Genomic DNA, 25199 nt, shown 5'->3' on the forward strand with positions numbered 1-25199 from the left:
AAGCTTCCCAGTCCTCCGTTTTCCCACTTATCTTTGCTATGTTATACTTTTTCTCTTTAAACTTTATATGTTTCTTAACTTCCCTCGTCAGCCACGGCCACCCATGCCTCCTCCTAGGATATTTCTTCCTTTTTGGAATTGCTACCAAATTGTGCCCTTTGTACCTATTTGTGATAGATATTGGACAGATGTGAGAGGTGGTTTCTTTACTCATAGAGTATTAAGGGTATGGAATGCTTTGCCAACTTTAAGTACATTTAAGTCGTCATTGGACAAGCATATGGACATATATGGAATAGTGTAGGTTAGATGGGCTTCAGATTAGTATGACAGATCGGCGCAACATCGAGGGCTGAAAGGCCTGTACTGCGCTGTAATGTTCTATTTGTGCCATTAACTCATCAATTTTGTTTTGAATGCTTTGTGTACTTAGATGCAAAGCTTTTTAATTTGTTCTGCTGGTAAAATTCCCTACTTTTCTATAATTCCTTTGTGCATAAAAACATTCACCTATTCTGTCCCTCACCTTTATTGTCTCGTAACCATCTGCCATATTCCTAACCAGCAGTCTTACTACCTCCTTTAACTTTGGGTTTTCTAATTTCCCTCACACCTCGCCCCAACCTCCAACACCCATGTTCCTTTCTCTGTCACCAAATTCCTCTTCTGTAAAGACCCATGCAAGGTGTCTATTTAATATTTGAGCTAGGCCCCATGCCTCTATGTGTCAACACTACTATTCTCTGATTGGCCTTATTCCTCCTTTAACCTCTCTTAATATTTTTATGTTTACAGAAGACTTCCTTTGTGTTAGCTGCTAATCTTTTCTCAGAGTTCCTGTTTGATTCTTTTGTTCCCCTTTTCTCCTGTCGCCATTCCTTGGACATTCTTGTTTATTCTACATTGTGTTTTTTTATCTGACACGTGTCAAAAGCACTTTTTTTTTTCTCTGAAGTTACATTGACAGTCAGATCAGGATTGACCATTTGGCGCTTTGAACCTGCTCCATCACTGCTGATCATCCAACTCAGTACTCTGTTCCCGCTTTCTCCAAATACTCTTTTAGCACTTTAGCCCTGAGAACTACATCTAACTTCTTGAAAAAAATTTCATGTTTTGGCCTCTTTGCTTTCTGTGACAAAGAATTCCACAGGCTCACTGCTTTCTGAGTGGAAAAGAAGTGTCCTCATGTCAGTCATAAATTGCCTATCTCATATCCTTAAGATGGTGGCTCCTCGTTCCAGACTCCCAGGTCGTCAGGAATACCCTTCCAATGATTTACTGTATGTAGCCCTGTTAGAACTTTGTAGATGTCTATAGGAAACATTGGAAAAAGAAGCAGAAGGAAGCTATTCAGCCCTTTGAGCCTGCTAGACCATTCCTTGTAATCGTAGCTGATATTTCAAGTCAATAGACTGTACCTACATTTCCCTCATATCCTTTGATCCCTTTAGCTTCAAGTGCTATATCCAGTTCCATGTATAAATATTAATGATTTGGCCTTGCCTGCTCTTTTTGGTTGTGAATTCCACATACTCATCACACTCAAGGTGAAGAAATTTCTCCTTACTTTAATCCTAAATGGTTTACCCTGTATCCTTAGATTGTGACCCCGGTTCCATCTCCCCCGCAATCAGAATACCCTTGCTGCATCTCCCTGTCCAGTCCTGTTGGATTTTTTCAAGAATCCTTTCTTGATCATCCTTCACTGCCTGAACATTCTTCCTCAGACAAGGGCACCAAACCTGCGCCCACATTCCAGTTGAACATGTGATGACAGGGATGGTGCAGGGAGGGATTTGGATACCTGGATACTTAGGGCTCGTTCTTGGGTCGGTGGTACCTCAACAAACAAGATGGTCTAGATCTGAACCACAGGGGTACCAATATCCTGGGAGGTAAAATTATTACTGCTCTTCGGGAAGATTTAAATTAATTCAGCAGGGAGATGGGAGCCTGAAGTGTAGCTCCAGTGTCCATGAGGATGAGAGGAGTGAGGTTATAAATAAGCTTTCAAGGTCGCAAGAGTGTAGTGGCAAGCAGGAAGATAGTTTGAAGTGTGTCTACTTCAACATCAGGAGCATCCGGAATAATGTGGGTGAGCTTGCAGCGTGGGTTGGTACCTGGGATTTCAATGTTGTGGCCATTTCGGAGACATGGATAGAGCAGGGACAGGAATGGTTGTTGCAGATTCCAGGATTTAGATGTTTCAGTCAGAACAGAGAAGATGGTAAAAGAGGGAGAGGTGAGGCATTGTTAATCAAGGACAGTATTACAGTAGCAGAAAGGACGTTTGATGAGGACTCCTCTACTGAAGTAATATGGGCTGAGGTTAGAAATAGGAAAGGGGAGGTCACTCTATTGGGAGTTTTCTATAGGCCTCCAAATAGTTCCTAAGATGTAGAGGAAGGGATTGCAAAGATGCTTCTGGATAGGAGCGAGAGTGACAGGGTAGTTGTTATGGGGAACTTTAACTTTCCAAATGTTGACTGGAAATGCAGTAGTTCAAGTACTTTAGATGGGTCAGTTTTTGTCCAGTGTGTGCAGGAGGGTTTCCTGATACAGTATGTAAACAGGCCTACAAGGGGCGAAGCCACATTGGATTTGGTACTGGGTTATGAATCAGGCCGGGTGTTCGATTTGGAGGCAGGTGAGCACTTTGGTGATAGTATCCACAACTCAGTTATGTTTACTTTAGTGATGGAAAGGTGTAGGTATATACCGCAGGGCAAGAGTTATGGTTGGGGGAAGGGCAATTATGATGCGTTTAGGCAAGAGTTAGGATATATAGAATGGGGAAGGAAACTGCAGGGGATGAGCACAATTGAAATGTGGAGCTTATTCAAGGAACAGCTATTGCGTGACCTTGATAAGTATGTACCTGTCAGGCAGGGAGGAAGTGGTCAAGCGAGGCAGCCATGGTTTACCAAAGAAGTTTAATCTCTTGTCAAGGGGAAGGAGTCGGCTTATATGAGGATGAGACATGAAGGCTCAGTTCGGGCGCTTGAGAGTTACAAGTTAGCCAGGAACGGCCTAAAGAGGGAGCCAGGAGGGGACATGAGAAGTCTTTGGTGGGTAGGATCAAGCTATCAATAGGTATATCAGGAATAATTAGAGCCAGTCAAGGACAGCAGCGGGAAGTTGTATGTGGAGTCTGAAGAGATGGGAGAGGGGCTAAACGAATATTTCTTGTCAGTATTCACACTAGAAAAAGACAATGTTGATGAGGAGAATATTGAGATACACGCTACTAGACGAGATGAGATTGAGGTATTAGCAATTTTGGAAAGTGGGAAAATAGATTGGTCCCCTAGGCTGGATGGGATTTATCCTAGGATTCTCTGGGAAGCCAGGGCGGAGATTGATGAGCCTTTGGCTTTGATCTTTATGTCATCATTGTCTAAGGAATAGTGTCAGAAGACTGGAGGATAGCAAGTGTTGTCCCCTTGTTCAAAAAGGGAAGTAGAGACAACCCTGGTAATTATAGACCAGTGAACCTTACTTCAGTTGTGGGTAGTGTTGAGTGATAGGATTTATAATCATCTGGAAAGGAATAATTTGATTCGGGATAGTCAACACGGTTTTGTGAAGGATAGGTCATGTCTCACAACCTTATTGAGTTCTTTGAGAAGATGACCAAACTGTGCAATAGGCTAAAGCAGTTTATGTGGTGAATATGGATTTCACTAAAGCATTTGATAGCGCTCCCCACACTAGCCTATTGCACAAAATACAGAGGCACGGGATTGAGGGCAATTCAACGGTTTGGGTCAGAAATTGGCTAGCAAAAGGAGACAGAGGGTGGTGGTTGATGGGAAATGTTAATCCTGGAGTTAGATTAGATTACATTAGATTACATTACAGTGTGGAAACAGGCCCTTCAGCCCAACAAGTCCACACCGACCCACCGAAGCGTAACCCACCCATACCCCTACATTTACCCCTTACCTAACACTACGGGCAATTTAGCATGGCCAATTCACCTGACCTGCACATCTTTGGACTGTGGGAGGGAACCGGAGCACCCGGAGGAAACCCACGCAGACACTGGGAGAACGTGCAAACTCCACACAGTCAGTCGCCTGAGGCCTGAGTTCAGTCACTTGTGATGTATCACAAGGATATGTTTTGGGGCCACTTTCTTCAATTTTATAAATGACCTGGTTGAAGACATAGAAGGATGGGTTTGTAAATTTGCAGATGATACTAAGGTCGGTGGAGTTGTGAACAATACTGAATGATGTTGCAGGTTGCAGAGGGACATAGATAAGCTGTATAGCTGGGCTGAGAGGTGGCAAATGGAGTTTAATGTGGAAAAATGTGAGGTGATTCACTTTCAGAGGAGTAACAGGAACAAAGTATACTGGGCTAATATCAAGATTGTTGGTCGTGTGGATGAGCAGAGAGATGTTGGTGTCCTGAAGGTTGCCACACAGGCTGATTGAGTTTTTAAGAAGTCATAAGGTGTGTTAGCTTTTATTGGTAGAGGGATTGAGTTTTGGCGCCATGAGGTCATGCTGTAGCTGTACAAAACTCTGTTGCGGCCGCACATGCAGTATTGCACACAGTTCTGGTCACTGCATTATAGGAAGGATGTGGAAGCTTTGGAAAGGGTGCAGAGGAGATTTACCAAGATGTTGCCTGGTATGGAGGGAAGGTCTTATGAGGAAAGGCTGAATGATTTTAGACTGTTTTCGTTCAAGAGAAGAAGGTTGAGTGATGACTTAGAGTCATAGAGATATACAGCATGGAAACAGACCCTTGGGTCCAACCTGTCCACGTCGACCAGATATCCCAACCCAATCTAATCCCACCTGCTAGCACCCGGCCCATATCCCTCCAAACCCTTCCTATTCATATACCCATCCAAATGTTTGTCTATTTATCATATCCATGCCCCTCATAATTTTGTAAGCCTCTATAAGGTCATCCCTCAGCCTCCGACGCTCCAGGGAAAACAGCCCCAGCCTGTTCAGCACCTCCCTGTAGCTCAGATCCTCCAACCCTGGCAACATCCTTGTGAATCTTTTCTGAACCCTTTCAAGTTTCACAACATCTTTCCGATAGGAAGGAGACCAGAATTGCACGCAATATTCCAACAGTGGCCTAACCAATGTCCTGTACAGCCGCAACATGACCTGCCAACTCCTGTACTCAATACTCTGACCAATAAAGGAAAGCATACCGAACGCTGACTTCACTATCCTATCTACCTGCAACTCCACTTTCAAGGAACTATGAACCCGTACTCCAAGGTCTCTTTGTTAATAGAGACTTAATAGGGACATATAAGATAATCAGAGGATTAGATAGCTTGGACAGTGAACTCCTTATTCATGGGATGGTGATGGCTAGCACAAAGGGACATAGCTTTAAATCAAGAGGTGATGGATATCGGACAGATGTCAGAGGTAGGTTCCTTACTCAGAGAGTACTATGGGTGTGGAATGCCCAGCCTGTAACAGTAGTAGACTCGCCATCTTTTAAGGCATTTAAATGGTCATTGGATAAACATCTAGATGAAAATGAAATCGTATAAGTTAGATGGGCTTCAGATTGGTTCCATAGGTTGGCGCAACATCGAGGGCCGAAGGGCCTGTACTGCGCTGTAATGTTCTATGTTTTATTTCTATTCTAGATATAGTCATGATACTACCCTGTACCATTGCAGCATGAGATCTTTGTTCCTGTACTCTAATCCTGTCACCATGAAGGCCAACATACCATTTGCCTTCTTGAATGCCTACTGCATCTGCATGCTTATCTTCAGTTACTGTTGTACGAGGACACTGAGATCTTGTTGCATATTCCTCTCTTTACTTTTTCGCTATTCAGATAATCTGCCTTCCTGTTTTTGCTGCCAATACGATTAAACTCATTTATCTACATTAAACTTTATCCATTGTGTTTTGCCCAGTTAGTTAACTTGTCCCAGTCACAGCTTACCCTCCCACCCAGCACTACTTCATCTGCAAACTTGGAGGTAGTTTCATGAGGGAGTACACTGAGGTTCACCAAACTGATCCCACGGATGTCAGGATTTTCTTATGAGGAAAAATTGAGGAAACTGGGTTTGTACTCTCTAGTGCTTTGAAGAATGGCTTCTTTGAAACTTATCAAACTCTGAAAGGGTTGATCGAGTGGGCGTAGATAAATTGGTTTTCCCCAGCTGGTGAATCTGAAACCAGGGATCAGGATATCGGTAGGCCATTTAAGACTGAGGATGGGAGTATTTGGAATTCTCTACCTCAGAGGAAGCTCATTGTAAATGTTCAAGAGATATATTGTGTGAAGTTGGCAGTTGGTTTCTGGGAACTAAAGACATTGAAGGAATGCAGGAATGTGGCTTTGAGATAAAGAATCAGCCCTGATGTAATAGAATGGCATAGCAGGCTTGACAGACTGTGTGTTGGGAGTCCTGTTGGTATGTTTTGATGGTAAACGTTGAGCTAACAGGCCCATAGTTTCCTGCTTTCTTATGATTCTTATGATCCCACTTTATTAAGTGATTTATAACTGTCTGCCAATCCTAATCCTAACCCTAAACCTAATGCATTTGTTCCCATTGAAAAATATGAATAGATTGGTGCAAAACCTAGAAATTGTTTTAAACCTTCTCGGGATAAAATCCATCGTGAAATTTGAGCACCAACCCTGAGCATGTTTTCCTTTTTGCAGGAGCTCCAGGAACAGTTGAAATCAACTCCGTTCCGGGACTTGGTTATCCGAGGGAAGGAATTATGTGGGGCACTCATTACTTCACTCATTAACCGATACATTGGGGACAATGCGTCGGTAGATGCCATCAGTAAACACCTGAGGGACACTTGCCCCCTGCTCTACAGCAACGACGATGCAGTCTGTTCCAAGGTACAGTCAGTTAGGGGATGGCTTAAGAATCTGGAAGGCATGGGCTCAGTTATGGTACAGAGTGTCTATTTTGCTATCTTGGTGAATAGCAGTGCAGTCTATCTGACAAGTAATCCCTGAACTGATCAATGTCCCTCATCCTGAGGACTGTGCTCCCTCCCAACAAAGCTTCACTAAAACTTAAAACTAAAGGCAGAATTTTACAGGTAATGAAAATCAGAGCTAAAGAAGCAACAGATGTGAATGCTTCCACTCCCTGTAGACAGCCTAGCCATTAGCTGACTATCCTCTTCCAATCACAGGGATGTGCGTGTTGTTGGCTGGGCCAGCATTTACTCCTGGCTCTAACTTCACTGGGGAACTTGGTGGTGAACTGCCTTCTTGAAATTCAGTCCTTGGGCTGCTCGAAAGGGAGTTCCAGTATTTGACCCAGTGACAGTGATGAAATGGTTATATATTTCCATGTCAGGGAGGTGGGTGGCCTGGAGAAAAACTTGCAGGTGGATTTGTTCCCATACATCTTGTGCCGTTGCTTTTACGATGGCTGTGGTTTTAGGATGGGAAGGTGGTATGTAAAAGAGCGTTGGTGAATTTCTGCAGTGCATCTTATAGATTGTGCGCACTGCTGCTACTGAGTGTCAATGATGGAGGGAGTGGATGTGGTGCTAATCAAGTGGCTGCTTCGTCCTGGATGGCATCAAGCTTCTTAAGTGTTGTTGGAGCTGCACTCATCCAGGCAAACTGGGAGTATGTCTTTTTGGAGATAGCCATTACTCTTCACTTTTCACTCTAATCCAGGCTATTGAGCAGGACTTGCATCTTTTGGACATGGACTTATTCGGCATCTGAGGCTTTGTGAATGATGTTGGCCATTATTGACCATTCTGTTTTACTGAATAATTATTATTACTTATGTATTTCTGATTGGCTTATTTTCCAGGCAAATGAGCTGTTGCAGAGTGCACGACAGGTTCAGAACAAGGCAGAGAAAGAGAAAGCATTAAGAGAATCACTGTGCCTGTATCAGGAGATCGGGCACCAAGTTGACCTTCCCAGTGTCTGTGCACAGTTCAGACAAGGTGAGAGCATTGGTTTACAAGGCTGTTCAGACAAGGTGGCCTGTGCTTTCTTCAGCTCCACACTCTATCAATTCTGATTCTCCAGCATCTGCAGTCCTCACTTTCTCCTATGTTATCTGGATGTGAATGTTTGCAGTAGTAATTCTGGCAAGATTTGATAATGCTCCTGTTCCCTCTGTTTTTCCAGTGCGTTGCTATGAGGCTGTGGCTGAGTTGAGCCTCTCCGCTGCTGATAAAAAGGATCCACAGGGACTGGGTCTTCATTATTATAAGAATGGAGAGCCAGAAGAGGATCCAGTGGGACAGCAAGCCTTCCAGGAGAGGTGAGCTCATGCTCCGTCTGGATGTTTCACCTTCAGGTTGCAATCCAGATTTGTTGTCCTGTTTAACATGAAGTCTCACCCCTCAATTCTGCTTGGCTTTCCTGAAGTGCGACGACACCTGACCCTGAACACACGCCCTGTCTGACCCAGGAGCCCTTGTCCCATTTGACTTACTCTGCTTTTTGCCAGTCAGCAATCCTCTACCCACGCCAGTGCCTTGCCCCTGGCACCGTGGACTCTTGTCGTCTTTAGCAGCCTCCTGTGCAGCACCTTGTCAAAGGCCCTCTGGAAATCCAAATGGATCGAGGGCAACTAGGAAGAGTATAAGGCCCCTTAAAGATCAGCAAGTGCTGCCTTTGTGTGGAACCGCAGGAGATGGGGGCATTACTAAATGAGTATTTTGCATCAGTGTTTACTTTGGAGAAGGATATGGAAGCTCACAAACTTGGGGAAATAAATAGCAACATCTTGAAAAATTTTCATCATTAGAAAGGAGGTGGTACTGGACGTCTTAAAATGCATAGAGGTGAATAAATCCCTCAGACCTGATCAGGTGTACCCTAGAGCTTTGTGGGAAGCTGGGGAAGTGATTGCTGGGCCCTTGCTGAGATATTTGTATCATCAACAGCCACAGGTGAGTGCTGGAGGACTGGAGCTTGGTGATCATGGTGCCATTGTTTAAGAAAGGTGGTAAGGACAAGCCAGGCAAGTGTAGATTGGTGAGCCTGACGTCAGTGAGCATGATATTGGATGAATCCTGAGGGATAGGATTTATATGAATTTGGAAAGGCAAGGACTGATTAGGGATAGTCAACATAGCTGTGTGTTTGGGAAATTGTGTCTCACTACCTTAATTGAGTTTTTTGAAGATGTAACACAGGACTGATGAAAGCAGAATGGCGGATGTGATCGATATAATCTTCAGTCAGGCATTCAACAGGATTCCACATGGTAGACTGGTCAGCAAGGTTAGATCACATCGACTGCAGGGAGAACTAGCCATTTGGATACAGAACTGGTTCGAAGGGAGAAGACAGAGGGTGGTGGTGAGGGTTATGCAGATTCATAGTTTCTTGAAAGCAGAGTTGCAGGTTGCAGATTCATAGTTTCTTGAAAGCAGAGTTGCAGGTAAACAAGGTAGTGAAGGCGGCATTTGGTATGCTCCCCTTTATTGGTCAGTGCATTGAGGAGAGGAGTTGGGAGATCATTTTGTGGCTGCACAGGACATTGAATCGGCCACTTTTAGAATACCGTGTCCAATTCTGGTCTCCCTGCAACGGGAAGGGGCTGAATAGGCTGCGGTTATTTTCCCTTGAGCATTGGAGGCTGAGGGATGACCTTATAGAAGTTTATAAAATCATAAGGGGCATGGATAGGGTGAATAGACAAAATCTTTTTCCCCAGGATCGGGGAGTCCAGAACTAGAGGGCAAAGATTTAGGATAAGAGGGGAAAGATATAACAGGGATCTTAGAGGGCAACATATTCATGCAGAGGGTGGTACGTGAATGGAATGAGGTGCCAGAGGAAGTGGTGGAGGATGGTACAATAACATTCAAAAGGCATCTGGAAGGGTATATAAATAGAAATGTTTAGAGGAATTAGGCCAAATGCTGGCAAATGGGACTAGGTCAGATTGGGATGCCTGAAGAAGGGCTTATGCCCGAAGCGTCGATTCTCCTGCTCCTTGGATGCTGCATGGCCTGCTGTGTTTTTCCAGCACCATATTTTTCAACTCTGGTACTCCAGCATCTGCAGTCCTCACTTTCTCCTATGCTCACTCAGCCCTATTTTACCAAACACTAATGAACTTTAAAATCTTACCAATGACCAAAATCAGGCTATAATTTCCTGTCTTCTGCCTCCCTCCCCTCTTAAATGGGAGTGGTATGTTAGTCACTTTCCAGTCCTTTTGGGACCCTCCCTGACTGCAGTGATTCCTGAAAGATTACCATCAATGCCCCTACCATCTCCTTAGCTATTTCCTTCAGAACTCTGGGGTGTAATCAATCCAACCCAGGTGATGAATCTGTCTTCAAACCTTTCAACTGCTCCAGCACCTTCCCTCAGTGATGGCCACCACACTAACCTCTGCCCCTGACGTTCTCGAAGTTCTGGTATGCTGTCGGTGTCTTTCACTGTGAAGACTGATGCAAACTGCAGTTCAGTTCTCCCACCATTACTACTTCATTAGTTTCATTTCTCGCTGGTCTAATATCCAGTCTTGCCTCTGTCTTACCCTTGGTATATCTGCAGTCTTTTTATATATTACTAGTTAACTGAACCTCCTACTTCATTCTTCTTCCTCGCAGTCAACCGCCCCTACTCCCTGCCCCCAATGTATTTTTCATTACCCTCTGCTAGTTTTTAAAGGCTTCCCAGTCTCTCCTATGCTTTTTCTTTTGCTTTTATGCTGTCGCTAACTTCCCTTGTCAGTCGTAGTTGCCTCATCCTCCCCGCCATGGGTTTCTTCTTCCTGCTGTGCCTCCCGAATTACCCCCAGAAACACTTGCCATTGCTGCTCCACTGTCTTCCCTGCAAGGCTCCCATTACAATCAACTCTGACCAGCTCCTCCCTCATGTTTTTGTAGTTACCTTTTACTCCATTGCAATACCGTTACAGCCGATTCTAGCTTCTCCCACTCAAACTGCAGGGTGAGTTCTGTCATGGTATGGTCACTGCCCACCTGGGATTCTTTTCCCTTAAGCTTACTAACCAAGTCTCCCTCATTAAATATCACTAAATCCAGAATTGTCTGTTCCACAATTTGCTCCAAAAAAACCATCTCATAGAATTCCACAAATTCTTTCTCTTGGGATCCACTGCCAGCCAGATTTTCCCAGTCCACCTGCATATTGAAGTCCCCCATGATTATTGTATTAGTACAGGTAGACAATGCTTTATCCGAAATTATCGGGACCAGCTTTTTTTTAGAATTCAGACTTTTTTCAAATTTCAGAATAAGTGACAGTTTGATAGTGAAATTTTAAAACATCTTACCGGAGGACAGACTTACGAACTAAAACAGGCCAGGAGAGAGAATCCAGGCCTACCAGTGCTGGGCCATGCCCCCACACGCACTCAGACGTACATCGCGTCTGAGTGACACGCATTGAGTGGGTGTCGACTTGGGTTAGCTGTTTGTATGCCAAACAAACAATGAGAAAGCAGTTCACAAAAAAAACCTTCAGATTTCAGATAAAGGCTCGTCTACCTGTACCTTCCTTACATGCCTTTCCTATCTCCTGATTTATTTTCTTGCCCACATCCACCATTGTTTGTCATTTAAATAAATTATTTGGATGAGAATGTAGGAGACATGGTTAGTAAGTTTGCGAATGACACCAAAATTGGTAGTCTGGTGAAGAGTGCAAAAGGTTATCTAAGATTGCAAAGTGATTTTGATCAATTGGGTCAATGGGCTGAGAAGTGGCAGATGGTGTTTAATTTGGATAAATGCGAGGTTATACATTTTGGTAAAACAAACAAGGGCAGGAGTTACACAGTGAATGGTAGGGCCCTGGATAGTGTTGTAGAACAGAGAGACCGAGGGGTTCAGCTTCATAATACTTTTGAAGTTTGTGTCACAGGTAGACAGGGTGGTTAAGAAGGCACTTAACACACTTACATAGAACATAGAAGAATACAGCACAGTACAGGCCCTTCGGCCCTCGATGTTGCGCCGATCCAAGCCCACCTAACCTACATTAGCCCACTATCCTCCATATGCCTATCCAATGCCCGCTTAAATGCCCATAATGAGGGAGAGTCCACCACTGCTACTGGCAGGGCATTCCATGAACTCACGACTCGCTGAGTAAAGAACCTACCCCTAACATCTGTCCTATACCTACCCCCCCTTAATTTAAAGCTATGCCCCCTTGTAATAGCTGTAATAGGTCATTGCTCAGACCTTTGAGTACAGGATGTTAGCGAGGGCTCTTACCCAGTACTGTGTGCAATTCTGGTCACTCTGCTATCAGAAGGATATTATTAAGTTGGAGAGGAATTATAAAAGAGTTACCAGCATGTTGCTGAGAATGGAGGGTTTGATTTATAAATATAGGGTGGGACTTTTTTTTTCTTTCGTCATTCATGGGATGAGGGCGTCTCTGGCTAGCCAAGCATCTATTGCCCATCCCTTATTATCCAGAGGGCAGTTCAGAGTCAGCCACATTGCTGTGGATCTGGTGTCACATGCAGATCAGACCAGAAGATGATGACACTTTCCTTCCCTGAAGGACGTTTGTGAATCAGATGGGTTTTTCCTGACAATCGACAATGGATTTGTGGTCATAATTAGACTCTTAATTCCAGATATTTATCGAATTCAAATTCCACCACCTGGGTCCCCAGAACTTTACCTGGGCCTTTGCATTTACAGACCAGCGGTAATACCACGGGTCCATTGCCTCCCCATGACTGGAATGTATGAGGTTGTGGAGTGATCTTATAGACATTTAAAAATCATGAGAGGTACAGATGAATGAATAACGAGGGTCTTTTCCCTTAGGAGGGGAGTTCAAAGCTCATGGGCTTCAAGGTGAGAGGAGGAAGAATTGAGAAGGACCTGAGGGCCAACATTTTAGAGGGTTTAGTGTATGGAATGAACTGCCAGAGGAAATGGTGGATGCACATACAGTTTGATGTTTAAAAGGCATTTGGGTAAGTGTATGAATAGGAAAGGTTTGAAGGAACGTGGGCCAAAGGCAGGCAGATGGGACTAGTTTAGTTTGGGAGCACGGTCGGTATGGACTAATTGGACCGAAGGGTCTGTTTCCTTGCTGTATGACTGTGACTACTGCTCGGAAGGCCTGTACATAATACCCATCAGGTTCCTTTGCGGTTTTTCAAATCTACGCACACACACTTTCTTCGTCTTCCGACCCCATATCACTGCTTGCTATCGATTTAATTTCATTTCTTATTAACAAGGCGACCACCTGCCTGTCTTTCGATAGGACTCGTATCCTTGGATATTTAGTTTGCAGCCTTGATCTCCTTACAGCAATGTCTCTGTGATACTCACAACATCATTCCCATCACTTTTCAATCTGTGCCTCAAGCTCAATTACTTCCTTTCATCACTGCGTGTATCTGAGTACAACTGCCTCAGTCCTGCGATGACTGCTCCTTTCTCATAGTTGTCCCCTGATCTGTTGTGCCCAAAGTTAGATTCTTGACCGTTTCTAGACTCTCTAAGCTATTACTTGTTCTGGAAACTGTAATAATCTCTGCTGAGTCCTTCCCTACCTTTCTGCTTTTTCCATAATTTTCTATGTAACAACCCCTTCATCCCCAAACTATATGTTTCACTCTAAATATGATGTCTCTTTCCTTATCTTGGAAACCTTACTCTGATCTGCTTGACCCCAAACTCAAACCCTGCTGAATTCATTCTTTGCCTAATAGCTAAACCTGAGTTGTGTTGTGTTCTACAGGCTGAACTGTTATAAATGTATCTCGGACACACTGCAAGAACTGGTGAACCAGAGTAAAGCTGCTCCACAGTCTCCCAGTGTCCCCAAGCTACCAGGTCCTCCAGTCCTGTCATCTGACCCCAACATGTTGAGTAATGAAGAGGCAACGCAGCATGTTAGTATCTGGGTATTGTGTGTGCATTTCTCTTGTCAATTGAACTAGGATTTGTGTGAGCTGTATGAGTGCGTACAATATGTGTGTTATGCATATAATTGCATCAGATATGTAATTGAGAAACAAATGGTTTTGTTCACTGATGCATAGTTTGGATTCCATTAAGGCCACTTAGCTCTTGTCCTCATTTACAAACTTAGTTCAAACATGGGCAAAAGAGTTGACTTCCAGAGCGGAGGTGAGAATGGCAGCCTTTGACATCAGGGGGGTTTATGACTGACTATGGTATTAAGGTGCCCAAGCAAGACTGGAATCAATAGTTTTAAAGTGGCAAATGAATTGCTGGTTGGCATTATATCTGGTGTATAATAAGATGGTTGTGGTTGTTGGGGGTCAGTCATCTCAGCTCCAGGGCATCTCTGCCAGAGTTCCTCAGGGTAGTGTCTTTGGTCCAAATGATCTTGCATCCGTCGTAAGATCATAAGTGGGGACGTTCACTAATGATTGCACATTGTCCATCACCATTTGAGAATTCTTAGATACTGAAGCTGTTTCTGTTCAAATGCAGCAAGATCTGGATAACATCTCGGTTTGTGTTGACAAGTGTCAAGTAATGCTCGCACCACACAATTGTCAGGCCATGACCATTTCCATGGGCAGCATGGTGGTACAGTGGTTAGCACTGCTGCCTCACAGCGGCAGAGACCCGGGTTCAATTCCCGCCTCAGGCGACTCTCTGTGTGGAGTTTGCACATTCTCCCCGTGTCTGCGTGGGTTTCCTCCGGGTGCTCCAGTTTCCTCCCACAATCCAAAAATGTGCAGGTTAGGTGAATTGACCATGCTAAATTGCCCGTAGTGTTAGGTGAAAGGGTAAATGTAGGGGAATGGGTCTGGGTGGGTTGCGCTTTGGCAGGTCAGTGTGGACTTGTTGAAGGAAGGGCCTGTTTCCACACTTAAGTAATCTAATCTAATCTAATCTTATCACAGCACCTTGACATTTGATGGTGTTACCATCACTGAATCCCCCACTATTAAGATAGTGGCAATTATGATTGATCAAACACTCAGCTAGACTCACCATATAAACATGGTGGCTACAAGAGGAGGTCAGAGACTACAAATACTGCAGTGAGTTAATCACCTCTTGATTGCCCAAAGCTTGTCCATCATCTACAAGGCTCAAGTCAATGGTATAATAGAATAGTCTCCCCTTGTATGGATGGGTATAACAAGACACCATCCAGGACAACGCAGCCTGATTAAAGCACCCCATCAAGAATCATTCAGTCACTCCACCACCAACACTCAATTGCAGTACTGTGTACTTTCTATAAGATGCACTGCAGAAATTCTCCAAGGCTCCTTCAGCATCTTCCAAAGCCGTGACACTTCCATTTAGAAGGACAAGGACAGCAGATAGATGGAGCTGCCAGCATCTGCAAGCTTCACTCCAGGCCACTCACCATCCTGAGTTGGAAATATATTGCTGTTCTGATTTCCTGGAAAGAGAAATTCCACTTATGAGGGTAGATTTGAGAGTTTGTGATTTTTCAAAATGGTGCAGGCTGGATAGAATAAATGGGGAGAGTAATTTGAAAAATTATTAAGATGAAGAGGGCACAGATTTGAAGAAGAAGGAAATGTGAAGTGAGGGAACTTTTTATTCCATAAATAGAGTTTGGAATGTATTGCTTGGAAGTATGGCAGATTCATTTGAAACATTCAAGAGGATTATTTGAACAGAATCAATGTGGTAGGTAAAGGGAGAATTGTCATTAAGTCAAGATGCTCAATTCAAGAGCCAGAACAGACACAATGGGGCAAATGGCCTCCTCCTTCATCTTCGTACCTCTGAAATTCTGTGGCTGGCATCTGAGATGCTGGAAGCCTGTGGAGATGCAGTCAATGTTTCTGGCTGAAAATGCTTGAGCCTTATCTTTTGCACTGAGGATGGGGTTATTTATGGAGACTCCTCCAGTGAGTTATGTAGTTGTCATTAATGTTTGCCAGACTGTAAAGTATTCAATCAGATTTACTGGTTGTACAATCACATGGTTCTGTACATTACATACAGTGTCTGCTTTACGAGTTGCATGCCAAACAGCAGAACCCAAACAGACATTTGGAATAAGATTGCACATTAGTCATGATCTCTTGTGCAGTGGTACAGACTGGAGGGTCTCAGTGGTCTGTTCCTATGTTGCTAAACTCTTAACATAAATTTACACCGACCCCCTCACACTTGCTGCGTCACTGTCACCCTTACCCCCTCACAGTTACTGCGTCACTATCACCCTGACCCTGACTATAAGTCTCACAGCGATTTGCTGACGAGTGATCGATCTGCAAATGGGGGCCTCATTATATTCAGTCTAGCTGGAGAGCACAGCCAGGTCGAGAAGTCCGTGACTGTAAATCAGTTTAACTGGTATTTATGTGGACATAAATTTAAGGTGAAGGGTGGAAGGTATAGGGGGGATGTCAGGGGTAGGTTCTTTACCCAGAGAGTGGTGGGGATATGGAATGCGCTGCCTGTGGGAGTGGCAGAGTCAGAATCATTGGTGACCTTTAAGCGGCAATTGGATAGGTACATGGATAGGAGTTTAAGCTAGGACAAATGTTCGCACAACATCGTGGGCCGAAGGGCCTGTTCTGTGCTGTATTGTTCTATGTTCTTTCTGACACCAGTCCTTTAGCCACATGTTGATTCAATGTGATTTGTTTCTCTGTGACAATTCACACATTGTTCAGGCTGTAATTCTCAGATCATGCTTTTTACTTGAATTCCCAAGTGGTGATATTTGCTCAGCAGGGCCTCCTCCCTGTTCCTGCCTATGTTGTTTGTGAAAACATGGACCACCCAACATAATTTATTACATTTTTAAAATTCTTCTCTCACAAACCTGATATTGAGTAGGTTGCACATCCTTTGGGCCTTGAGTTTGTGGCTGCAGCAGACATTATCTATCCCAGTTTGTAAAATCCCTAATCTGAGCACCTTTCTATTTAGTTGTCTCACACTCTCATGGGCAGTCTTCTGAGCTGAAATGTCTGGTTATATGAATATCTAATTAAAAGCACGTGTATGTGGTGTATTGTATGCATCCCGCGTTGGTGTCTGATTTGGAGATTATGTGTACACAAATTGGTATTCAGTAGTGATGGTAGTTGGTTTTAGTGTGTTTTGGTATACGGGTGTATGGATATCTGTGTGTGGTATTAAGATATTACTTTGTTTCTTCACTTTGTCACAGTTTGAGCAAATGTTGAAGCTTGCTCAAAGATCAACAGACGAACTCTTCAACATCGCTTTATTTAACTGGCTGATCCAGGCTGACCTGATGGACAAGCTGCTGGAGGTAAGTCAAGCAACTGAGGCAAAGTGCGAATGAGCTGGTAACTGTAGTCCAGATCGAAAGTGTAACGAAATGATCACTTGATCCAAGTTCATGACCATGTCGGCTCCTTATATACCTGGTCAGAAATACTAACTAACTTAACTGACCATGGCTGCTCTTTGTGCAACATTTGACTTTGTTTCTCTCCATCAAATTCTGAACTGTCCATGGAGCCATCGTTATGTTACCATCAGAAACAAGGAACAGAAATTGCTGGAAAAGCTCAGCAGGTCTGACAGCATCTATGAAGAGAAATCAGAGTTAACATTTTGGGTCTGGTGAACTTTCCTCTGTGTTCTGTGGAAGGGTCACTTCCCAAAATGTTAACTCTGCTTTGACTTCACAAATGCTGCCAGACCTACTGAGCTTTTCCAGCAATTTCAGTTTTTGTTTCTGATTTACAGCATCACAATTATTTCTCTGTGAGCCTCCTTCTAATCCTTAGCGTTCTGTACAACAGCTTCATCCACCTCCGACTCTGGATGCCACCTCACCCCTGCCCAAAGCTCCACTTCCTTTTACCCAACTCATCCCCCACCTGAACAGCTCTGACCACCCACCCAACAATTCCAAAATAGATCCCCCTCCTCATATTTCTGACTAACACCACCTCTGACAATAAGCCCTCGAACCAACTAACCAACCCTCTTTGTAAAGATTTCCATCAACAGATATTGCATCATCTGTCTCTATGCCTCAGTCTGTAAAATGGAATAACAGAAAGGAAGGCCTCTCAGTCTGATCTAAGTTCTTTGAAACTATTCTTCAAATTGTTGCACTGCTTGACCCCCACAGCCGTATAATTCAAGTAATTATTCAACTTGTTTTTCACCATAAGTGTTGATTCTGCTCCCATCACCCATTCAGACAGTAAATTTCATATCGTAACAATTTCCAGTGTGAAGAAATAAGAATATCTTGTGTTACATTTGGAGTTTTTGACAAAATAGTCATAGAGATGTACAGCACAGAAACAGACCCTTGGGCCAACCCACCCATGTTGACCTTCTAATTCTGGATTCCCCAACCCCAGGGAAAAGACCTTGTCTATTTATCCTATCCATGCCCCTCATAATTTTGTAAACTTCTATAAGGTCACCCCTCAGCCACCGATGCTCCAAGGAAAACAGCCCCAGCCCGTTCAGCCTCTCCCTATAGCTCAGATCCTCCAACCCTGGCAACATCCTTGTAAATCTTTTCTGATCCCTTTCAAGTTTCACAACATCTTCCCAATAGGAAGGAGACCAGAAATGCACACAGTATTTCAACAGTGGCCTAATAAATGTCCTGCACAGACACAACATGACCTCCCAACTCCTGTACTCAATACTCTGACCAATAAAGGAAAGCATACTAAACGCCTTCTTCACTATCCTATCTACCTGCGACTCCACTTTCAAGGAGCTATGAACCTGCACTCCAAGGTCTCTTTGTTCAGCAACACTCCCTATGACCTTATCATTAAGTGTATAAGTCCTGCTAAGATTTGCTTTCCCAAAATGCAGCACCTCACATTTATCTGAATTAAACTCCACCTGCCACTTCTCAGCCCATTGGCCCATCTGGTCAAGATCCTGTTGTAATCTGAGGTAACCTACACCACCAATTTTGGTGTCATCAGCAAACTTACTAACTGTACCTCTTGTGCTGACATTGAAATCATTTATTTAAATGACAAAAAGTAGAGGACCCAGCATCGTTCCTTGTGGCACTCCACTGGTCACAGGCCTCCAGTCTGAAAAACAACCCTCCACCACCACCCTCTGTCTTCTACCTTTGAGCCAGTTCTGTATCCAAATGGTTAGGCCTCCCTGTATTCCATGAGATCTAACCTTGCTAATCAGTCTCCCATGGGGAACCTTTTCGAACACCTTACCAAAGTCCATATAGATCAAATCTACCACCCTGCCTTCATTATCTAACAGTATCTTCTGGTCTTTTTTAATATTATCATTTGAGGAGGCAAGATACAGTCTAACTCATTGAACTTTGGAAAACAGGAGCAGGAAAAGGCCATTCAGCCCTTCATGCCTGCTCAACCATTTCATATGATCATGGCAGATCATCCAACCTAGGACCCTGTTCTCATTTTCTCTCAATGACCTTTGATCCCTTTATCCTGAAGAACTGTATGTAATGCCTTAAGTGTTTTGACCTCAACCTCTTTCTGTGCAAAGCATTCCGCAAGCTCACCACTCTCTGGGTGAAGAAATTTCTCCGCATTGCAACCCTAAATGACCTCCTCCATATCATTAAACGGTGACCCCTGGTTCTGGACTCCCCGGCCACCTGGAACATCCTTCCTGCGTTTACCCTGCCTGGTCCAGTTAGAATTTTATAGGCTTCCATGAGATCCCTCCTCATTCTTCTGAACTTGAATATAATCCTAACTGACTGTTTCATACATCAGTCCACCCATCCAATATATCAGTCTGGAAAACTTCTGCTGCACCCCAAGAACATTCTTCTTCAGGTAATGAGATCAAAACTGCACACACAGTATTCTATGTCTGGTCTCACCAAAGCCGTGTACAATTACAGTGCGACATGCCTGTTCCTGTACTCAGATGCCCTCACTATGGAGGTCAGCATATTATTTACCTTCTTGAAGGCCTACAGCACCTACATGCTTACCTTCAGTGACTGGTGTACAAAGACACCCAGGTCTCATTGCATATTCGTCTCTCTAAATTTATAGCTATTTAGATAGATATTCACCTGTCTTCCTGTTTTTGGTTGAAAATGGATAACCTCATATTTATCCTTCTACTTCATCTTATATTCACATTATAGTTTGGACAGTCATACAGCATAGAACCAGGCCCTTTGGCCCACCATTTTCTAAATTCATTCACGGGATGAAGGTTTCGCTGGCTAGGCAGTATTTATTGCTCATCCTTAATTGCCCAGAGAGCAGTTGAGTTGACCTCATTGCTGTGGGTCTGGAGCCACACGTAGGCCAGACCAGGTAAGGATGGCAGTTTCCTTCTCTAAAGGACGTTCGTGAAACAGGTGGGTTATTCCCGCATTTGCCAATAGATTCATGGTCATCTCTTGAATTCAAATTGCACCATCTGCCACAGTGGGATTGAAACTCAGGTCCCCAGAACATTGTCTGGATCTCTGGATTAAAAGTCCAATTATATTTCCACTAAGCCATAGTCTCCCCAATATCTACGCTACACAAATCTCATTTGTCTGCACTTAGTCCATAGCCTGCTATGCCCCAGTATTTTAAGTTCTCACCCAGATGCTGGTTAAACGTGAGAATACTGCCTCCATCACCCTCTCAGGCAGCACATTCCCTATATCTATAACCTTCTTGCTCTTCACCCTCTGGTCTTAGACACATCTGCATTGGGAAAAAGATTCTCACAATCTGTCTGTGTCTCATAATTTTGTATACCTCATTCAGATCCTCCATTAGTCCAAGGAAACCAAGCCCAGCCTATCCACCCTCTCCTCATAACTGAGACTTTTACTCCCAGGCATCACCGTGGTGAATCTCTTCATCCTTCCCAGTGCACTCACATCCTTAAGGTAGTGTAGCCAGCAGAATGGCACACAGTATTCTACCTGTGGCCTAATCAATGTTTCCTAAAGTTGTAATAAGACCTCCTGGCTGGTGAAAGCACGCATCCCGTATACCACCTTCAGCAACCTGTCTACCTGTGCTGACATGAGAAAGTGAAGACTGCAGATGCTGGAGATCAGAGTCAAAGAGTGTGGTGCTGGAAAAGCACAGCAGGTCGGGCAGCATCCGAGGAGCAGCAGAATCGACGTTACGGGCATAAGCCCTTCTTCAGGAATATGCTGACACCTAAGGTTTATGAACTAGTTCCTCAGTATTCTGTGGACACCTATCATTCATTGTTTATATCCTTATCTTATAAGACCTCCCAAAATGCTTCATCTTGCATTTGTCAGGATTAAATTCTAACTGCCTAATTTATCAGCTGATCAATATCCAATTATAGCATAAGACCTTCCTCCTCATGATTAGCAACATTCCTTTTTTGTGTCATCTGCAAATTTCCTAATTACACCCTGAACATTCAAATCCATGTCATTCATGTGCATAACCAACAGAAAGGATCCCAGCACCGATCCCTGTGGTATGCTGCATGTCACAGGCTTCCAATCACAGAAACATCCCTCCCTCATCACCCTTGGTCTACCTTTTGCAAGCTAGTTTTCGATCCAGTTTGCCAGCTTGCCTTGGATCCTATGAGCTCCTACCTTTTGAACCAGGTTTCCGAGTGGGACATTTAAAGGCCTTATTGAAGTCTATGTAAACTACATTAACTCATCACCTTTTCCAAAAATTCATTTAAGTTAATCAGACTGGATCTCCCTCTAACAAATCCATGCTGTCTCTCCCTGCTTTTCCAAGAATTTTTGCCTATCCTTCCTTCAGAATCTTTGCCAGTAATTTTCCAATCACTGATGTCACATTCCATCTGCCATGTATTTTCCCTCTGAGTTTGTTCAAATCACAATGAAACATGTCTGCATCCTCCTCACAGTACACCTCACTTCCCTCCCACCCCGACACACATGCGCTCACCTGCCCAGTTTTGTGCCATGTGCACATTTAGTAAAATCACTTAATTCTCTCACCTAAATCATTAATATATATCATGAATACCTGGCGACGTAGCACCAATCCCTGCAGTACCCCACTAGTCCCGGTCTGCCACTGTGAAAAAGATCCACTTAGTCTCATTCTTTGCTGCTTGTTTGCCTGTTTGTTCTCTATCCAGGGCAAAAGTGGGTACTGCAGATGCTGAAGATGAGAGTGGTGCTGGAAAAGCATAGCAGGCCAGGCAGCATCCGAGGAACAGGAAAAATTAGCGTTTCAGATAAAAAGCCCTTCATCAGCTTCATTCCTGATGAAGGGCTTTTGCCCAAAACATCGATTTTCCTGCTCCTCGGATGCTGCCTGGCCTGCTGTGCTTTTCCAACACCACTCTCATCTTGACTGTCTTCCCTATCTATGTTGTTACATTATCCCCAGTCCCATGCACTTCAGTTTTACATACTAACCGCTTATCAAATCAAATCTTATCAAAAGCCTTATTAAAGTCCAAGTAAACCACATTTACTGGTTCCCCCTCATCAACTGTACTAGTTACATCCTCAAAAAGTTCCAGTAGTTTCAAGATCATAGTCAGTTCCTGCGTTTACAGTAAAGTTTGTTCATGTAACCATGCTTCTTGTTCCGGTTACCTTCACTCTGTGTCTGGGGTTGTATGTTTAGGAATATGTGTGTAATTTGGGAAAGGGGTTAACCTTTGCCAATAATTTCTGGGTGTGAGGGGCATTCTTTATTCTTTTATGAGATATGGATATTTGTTGCCAATCCCCAAATGTCCTGAGTGATTGGGCCATTTCAGAGAGCGGTTAAAAGTCAACCCCATTGTTGTGTGCCCAGGGTAACATGTAGGCAGATTTCTTTTCTTAAAGGACTATTGTGAATTCAATGCATTTTTACTCCAATCAAAAGATTTTGTGATCACCATTCAAGAATTTATATTACAAATTTATTACTTTAGTTTGTATTGCACAGCTGCTATGATGGGATTTGAACTTGTTCTCTGAGCATTTTCCTGGTTCACTGGATTACTAGCTAAATGACATTAAAACTTGACACTGTCAGGTCCAATTTTGATTTGGAGATACTGGGGTGGACTGGGGTGTACAAAGTTTAAAATCAATTTTAGTCCAATTTTAGCAGTGATTTCTATGGCAACCTATGATTCATTTAAAATTGCTTCACCTAAATTTGTATTTTTCAAGAACTGAATCTCAACATAAGTGAAGATTTAATACAGTCAGCGTTTTGTTGCAGGTTAATTCTCCATTTCTTGAGCCATATTTGGTCCGAATGGCAAAGCAAGATCAGAACAAAGTTCGTTACATGGACTTGCTTTGGAGATATTATGAGAAGAATCGCAATTTCAGCAATGCTGCAAGAATTCTAGCTCGCCTTGCAGACATGCACAGGTAGGGAGCAAAGGATACTTAACCTCCATTGAACCTTGTCTGTTCAGGATAAGGTTCACCAATTGTAAGTCTACAGAGTCGATGCCTCCTAAAGGTGAGGTGATAGGACGAGGCAAAGTGATTGTAACAGCCCTTGACAAGTATTTGACTGATTGGGCATTTTGTCAAGATGGCATACTGTGCTACGACTGTGGTTAAGACCTGTTACATGTTTGAAATCCTCAAAATTCTCATTCCTGCTAAGTTTTGTGTGATCTAAAATCTTAGGTACATTTCAGTTGGTCTCTGTATCCACATTATTCAAATAGAATGTGAATGGCTTAGGTCCAAACACCGATCCTTGTGTTATGCCCCCGGTTGCAGCCAGCCATCTTGAGAATGATGAATTGTTCCTGCTCCCTGCTCCCTGCTTTTCACTTCTTAACCAATCTTCAGTCTGTGGTAACACAGACTCTGAAAATCCAAATACATTACATTGACTGGTTCCCCCTCAGCAACTATGCTGACATCATTCTCAAAAAGATCTACTGGTTTTGTCAAACATGACTTCTCTTCATAAATCCATATTGGCTGCATCTAATCATGGAAATTATGAAGGCACTGACTATAAGTTTTCCATTTGTAGTACCAATAGATTGGAGAATTGTAAATGTTACATCCTTGTTCAAAAGCATGTAAAGATCATCCCAGCAAATTTTAAGCCAGTGAGTTTAAATTCAGCATTGGGAAACTTTGAGAAAGAAACATTTGGGCCAAGTTAACTTGGAGTTTTGGAGGTGCAACAGATTGAGAAGATGGTGGTGTTCTTTTCTATTCACTCACTGGCTGGGTCAGAATTTCAAGCATGTCCCTAGTTGCCTTTGAGTAGTTGGTGGTAAACTGCCATCTTGAACCATAGCAGTTTGTGTGCTGTATGTAGATCGACATTGTCATTAGGGTTTAATTTATTATTATCTCATATACCACAGTACAGTGAAACGTTTCATTTTGTATGCAGTACAGGCAGATCATAATATACAAAAATCATAGAGTAGTCAAAGGGTGTGGTGCTGGAAAAGCACAGTGGTCAGGCAACATCCGAGGAGCAGGAGAATCGACATTTCGAGCATAAGTCCTTCATCAGGAATGAGGCTTGTGGCCCAAGGGGGCTGTGAGATAAATGGAAGGGTGATGGGGCTGGGGTAGGGCGGGGAAGGTACCTGGGAATGTGATAGGTAGATGAAGGTGAGAGAGAAGGTGATAGGTCAGAGAGGAGGGTGGAGCAGATTGGTGGGAAGGAAGATGGATAGATCAAGAGAACGGTGCCAAGTTGGAAGGTTGGAACTGGGATACGATGGGGGGAGGGGAAATGAAGAAACTGGTGAAATCCACATTGATCCAATGTGCTTGTTGGGTCCAAGGTGGAAGAGAGGTGTAGGGTGGAGGTAAGGACCAGGGGAGTTCTGTTCTTATTGCGATTGGAGGGGTGGAGTTCATGGGCAGAGGTGCACGCAGTGGATGAGATGTGCTGGAGGACATAGTCAACCACGTGGGAGGGGAATTTGTGGTCTTTGAAGAAAGAGGCCATCTGGGATGTTCTGTGGTGGAATTCGCCATCCTGGGAACAGATGCAGCGGAGGCAGAGGAATTGGGGATAAGAGATATCATTTTTAGGGGAGTTAGGGTGGGAGGAGTTGTATTCAGGTAGCTATGAGAGTCGGTGGGTTTGTAGTAGGGTAGTAGTAAAACCCCATCACTCCATGGCCGAACACTTTAACTCTCCCTCCCATTCTGCCAAGAACATGCATGTTCTGGGTCCCCTCCACCACCAAACCCTGACCACCCAATGCCTGGAGGAAGAACACCTCATCTTCTGCATTCGGCCCTCCAGGCACACTGGATCAATGTGGATTTCATCAGTTTCCTCATTTCCCCTCCCCCCCCCCCAC

The 25199-nt window shown here is 43.7% G+C and overlaps 1 protein-coding gene across 1 annotated transcript in view; it reads left to right on the plus strand.

Annotated features, from left to right (window-relative positions):
- Nucleotides 1-25199, plus strand: part of nup155 (nucleoporin 155) — a 198611-nt gene that overhangs the window by 152783 nt on the left and 20629 nt on the right. Inside the window, exons 24-29 of the mRNA XM_043721181.1 lie at nucleotides 6679-6870; nucleotides 7811-7949; nucleotides 8137-8272; nucleotides 13714-13867; nucleotides 17122-17226; nucleotides 23117-23271. Coding sequence (XP_043577116.1) covers nucleotides 6679-6870; nucleotides 7811-7949; nucleotides 8137-8272; nucleotides 13714-13867; nucleotides 17122-17226; nucleotides 23117-23271 — 881 coding nt within the window. The remainder of the gene's footprint in view (nucleotides 1-6678; nucleotides 6871-7810; nucleotides 7950-8136; nucleotides 8273-13713; nucleotides 13868-17121; nucleotides 17227-23116; nucleotides 23272-25199) is intronic.

Source organism: Chiloscyllium plagiosum, chromosome 2, assembly GCF_004010195.1.
Source record: "Chiloscyllium plagiosum isolate BGI_BamShark_2017 chromosome 2, ASM401019v2, whole genome shotgun sequence".
Classification (NCBI taxonomy): Eukaryota; Metazoa; Chordata; class Chondrichthyes; order Orectolobiformes; family Hemiscylliidae; genus Chiloscyllium; species Chiloscyllium plagiosum.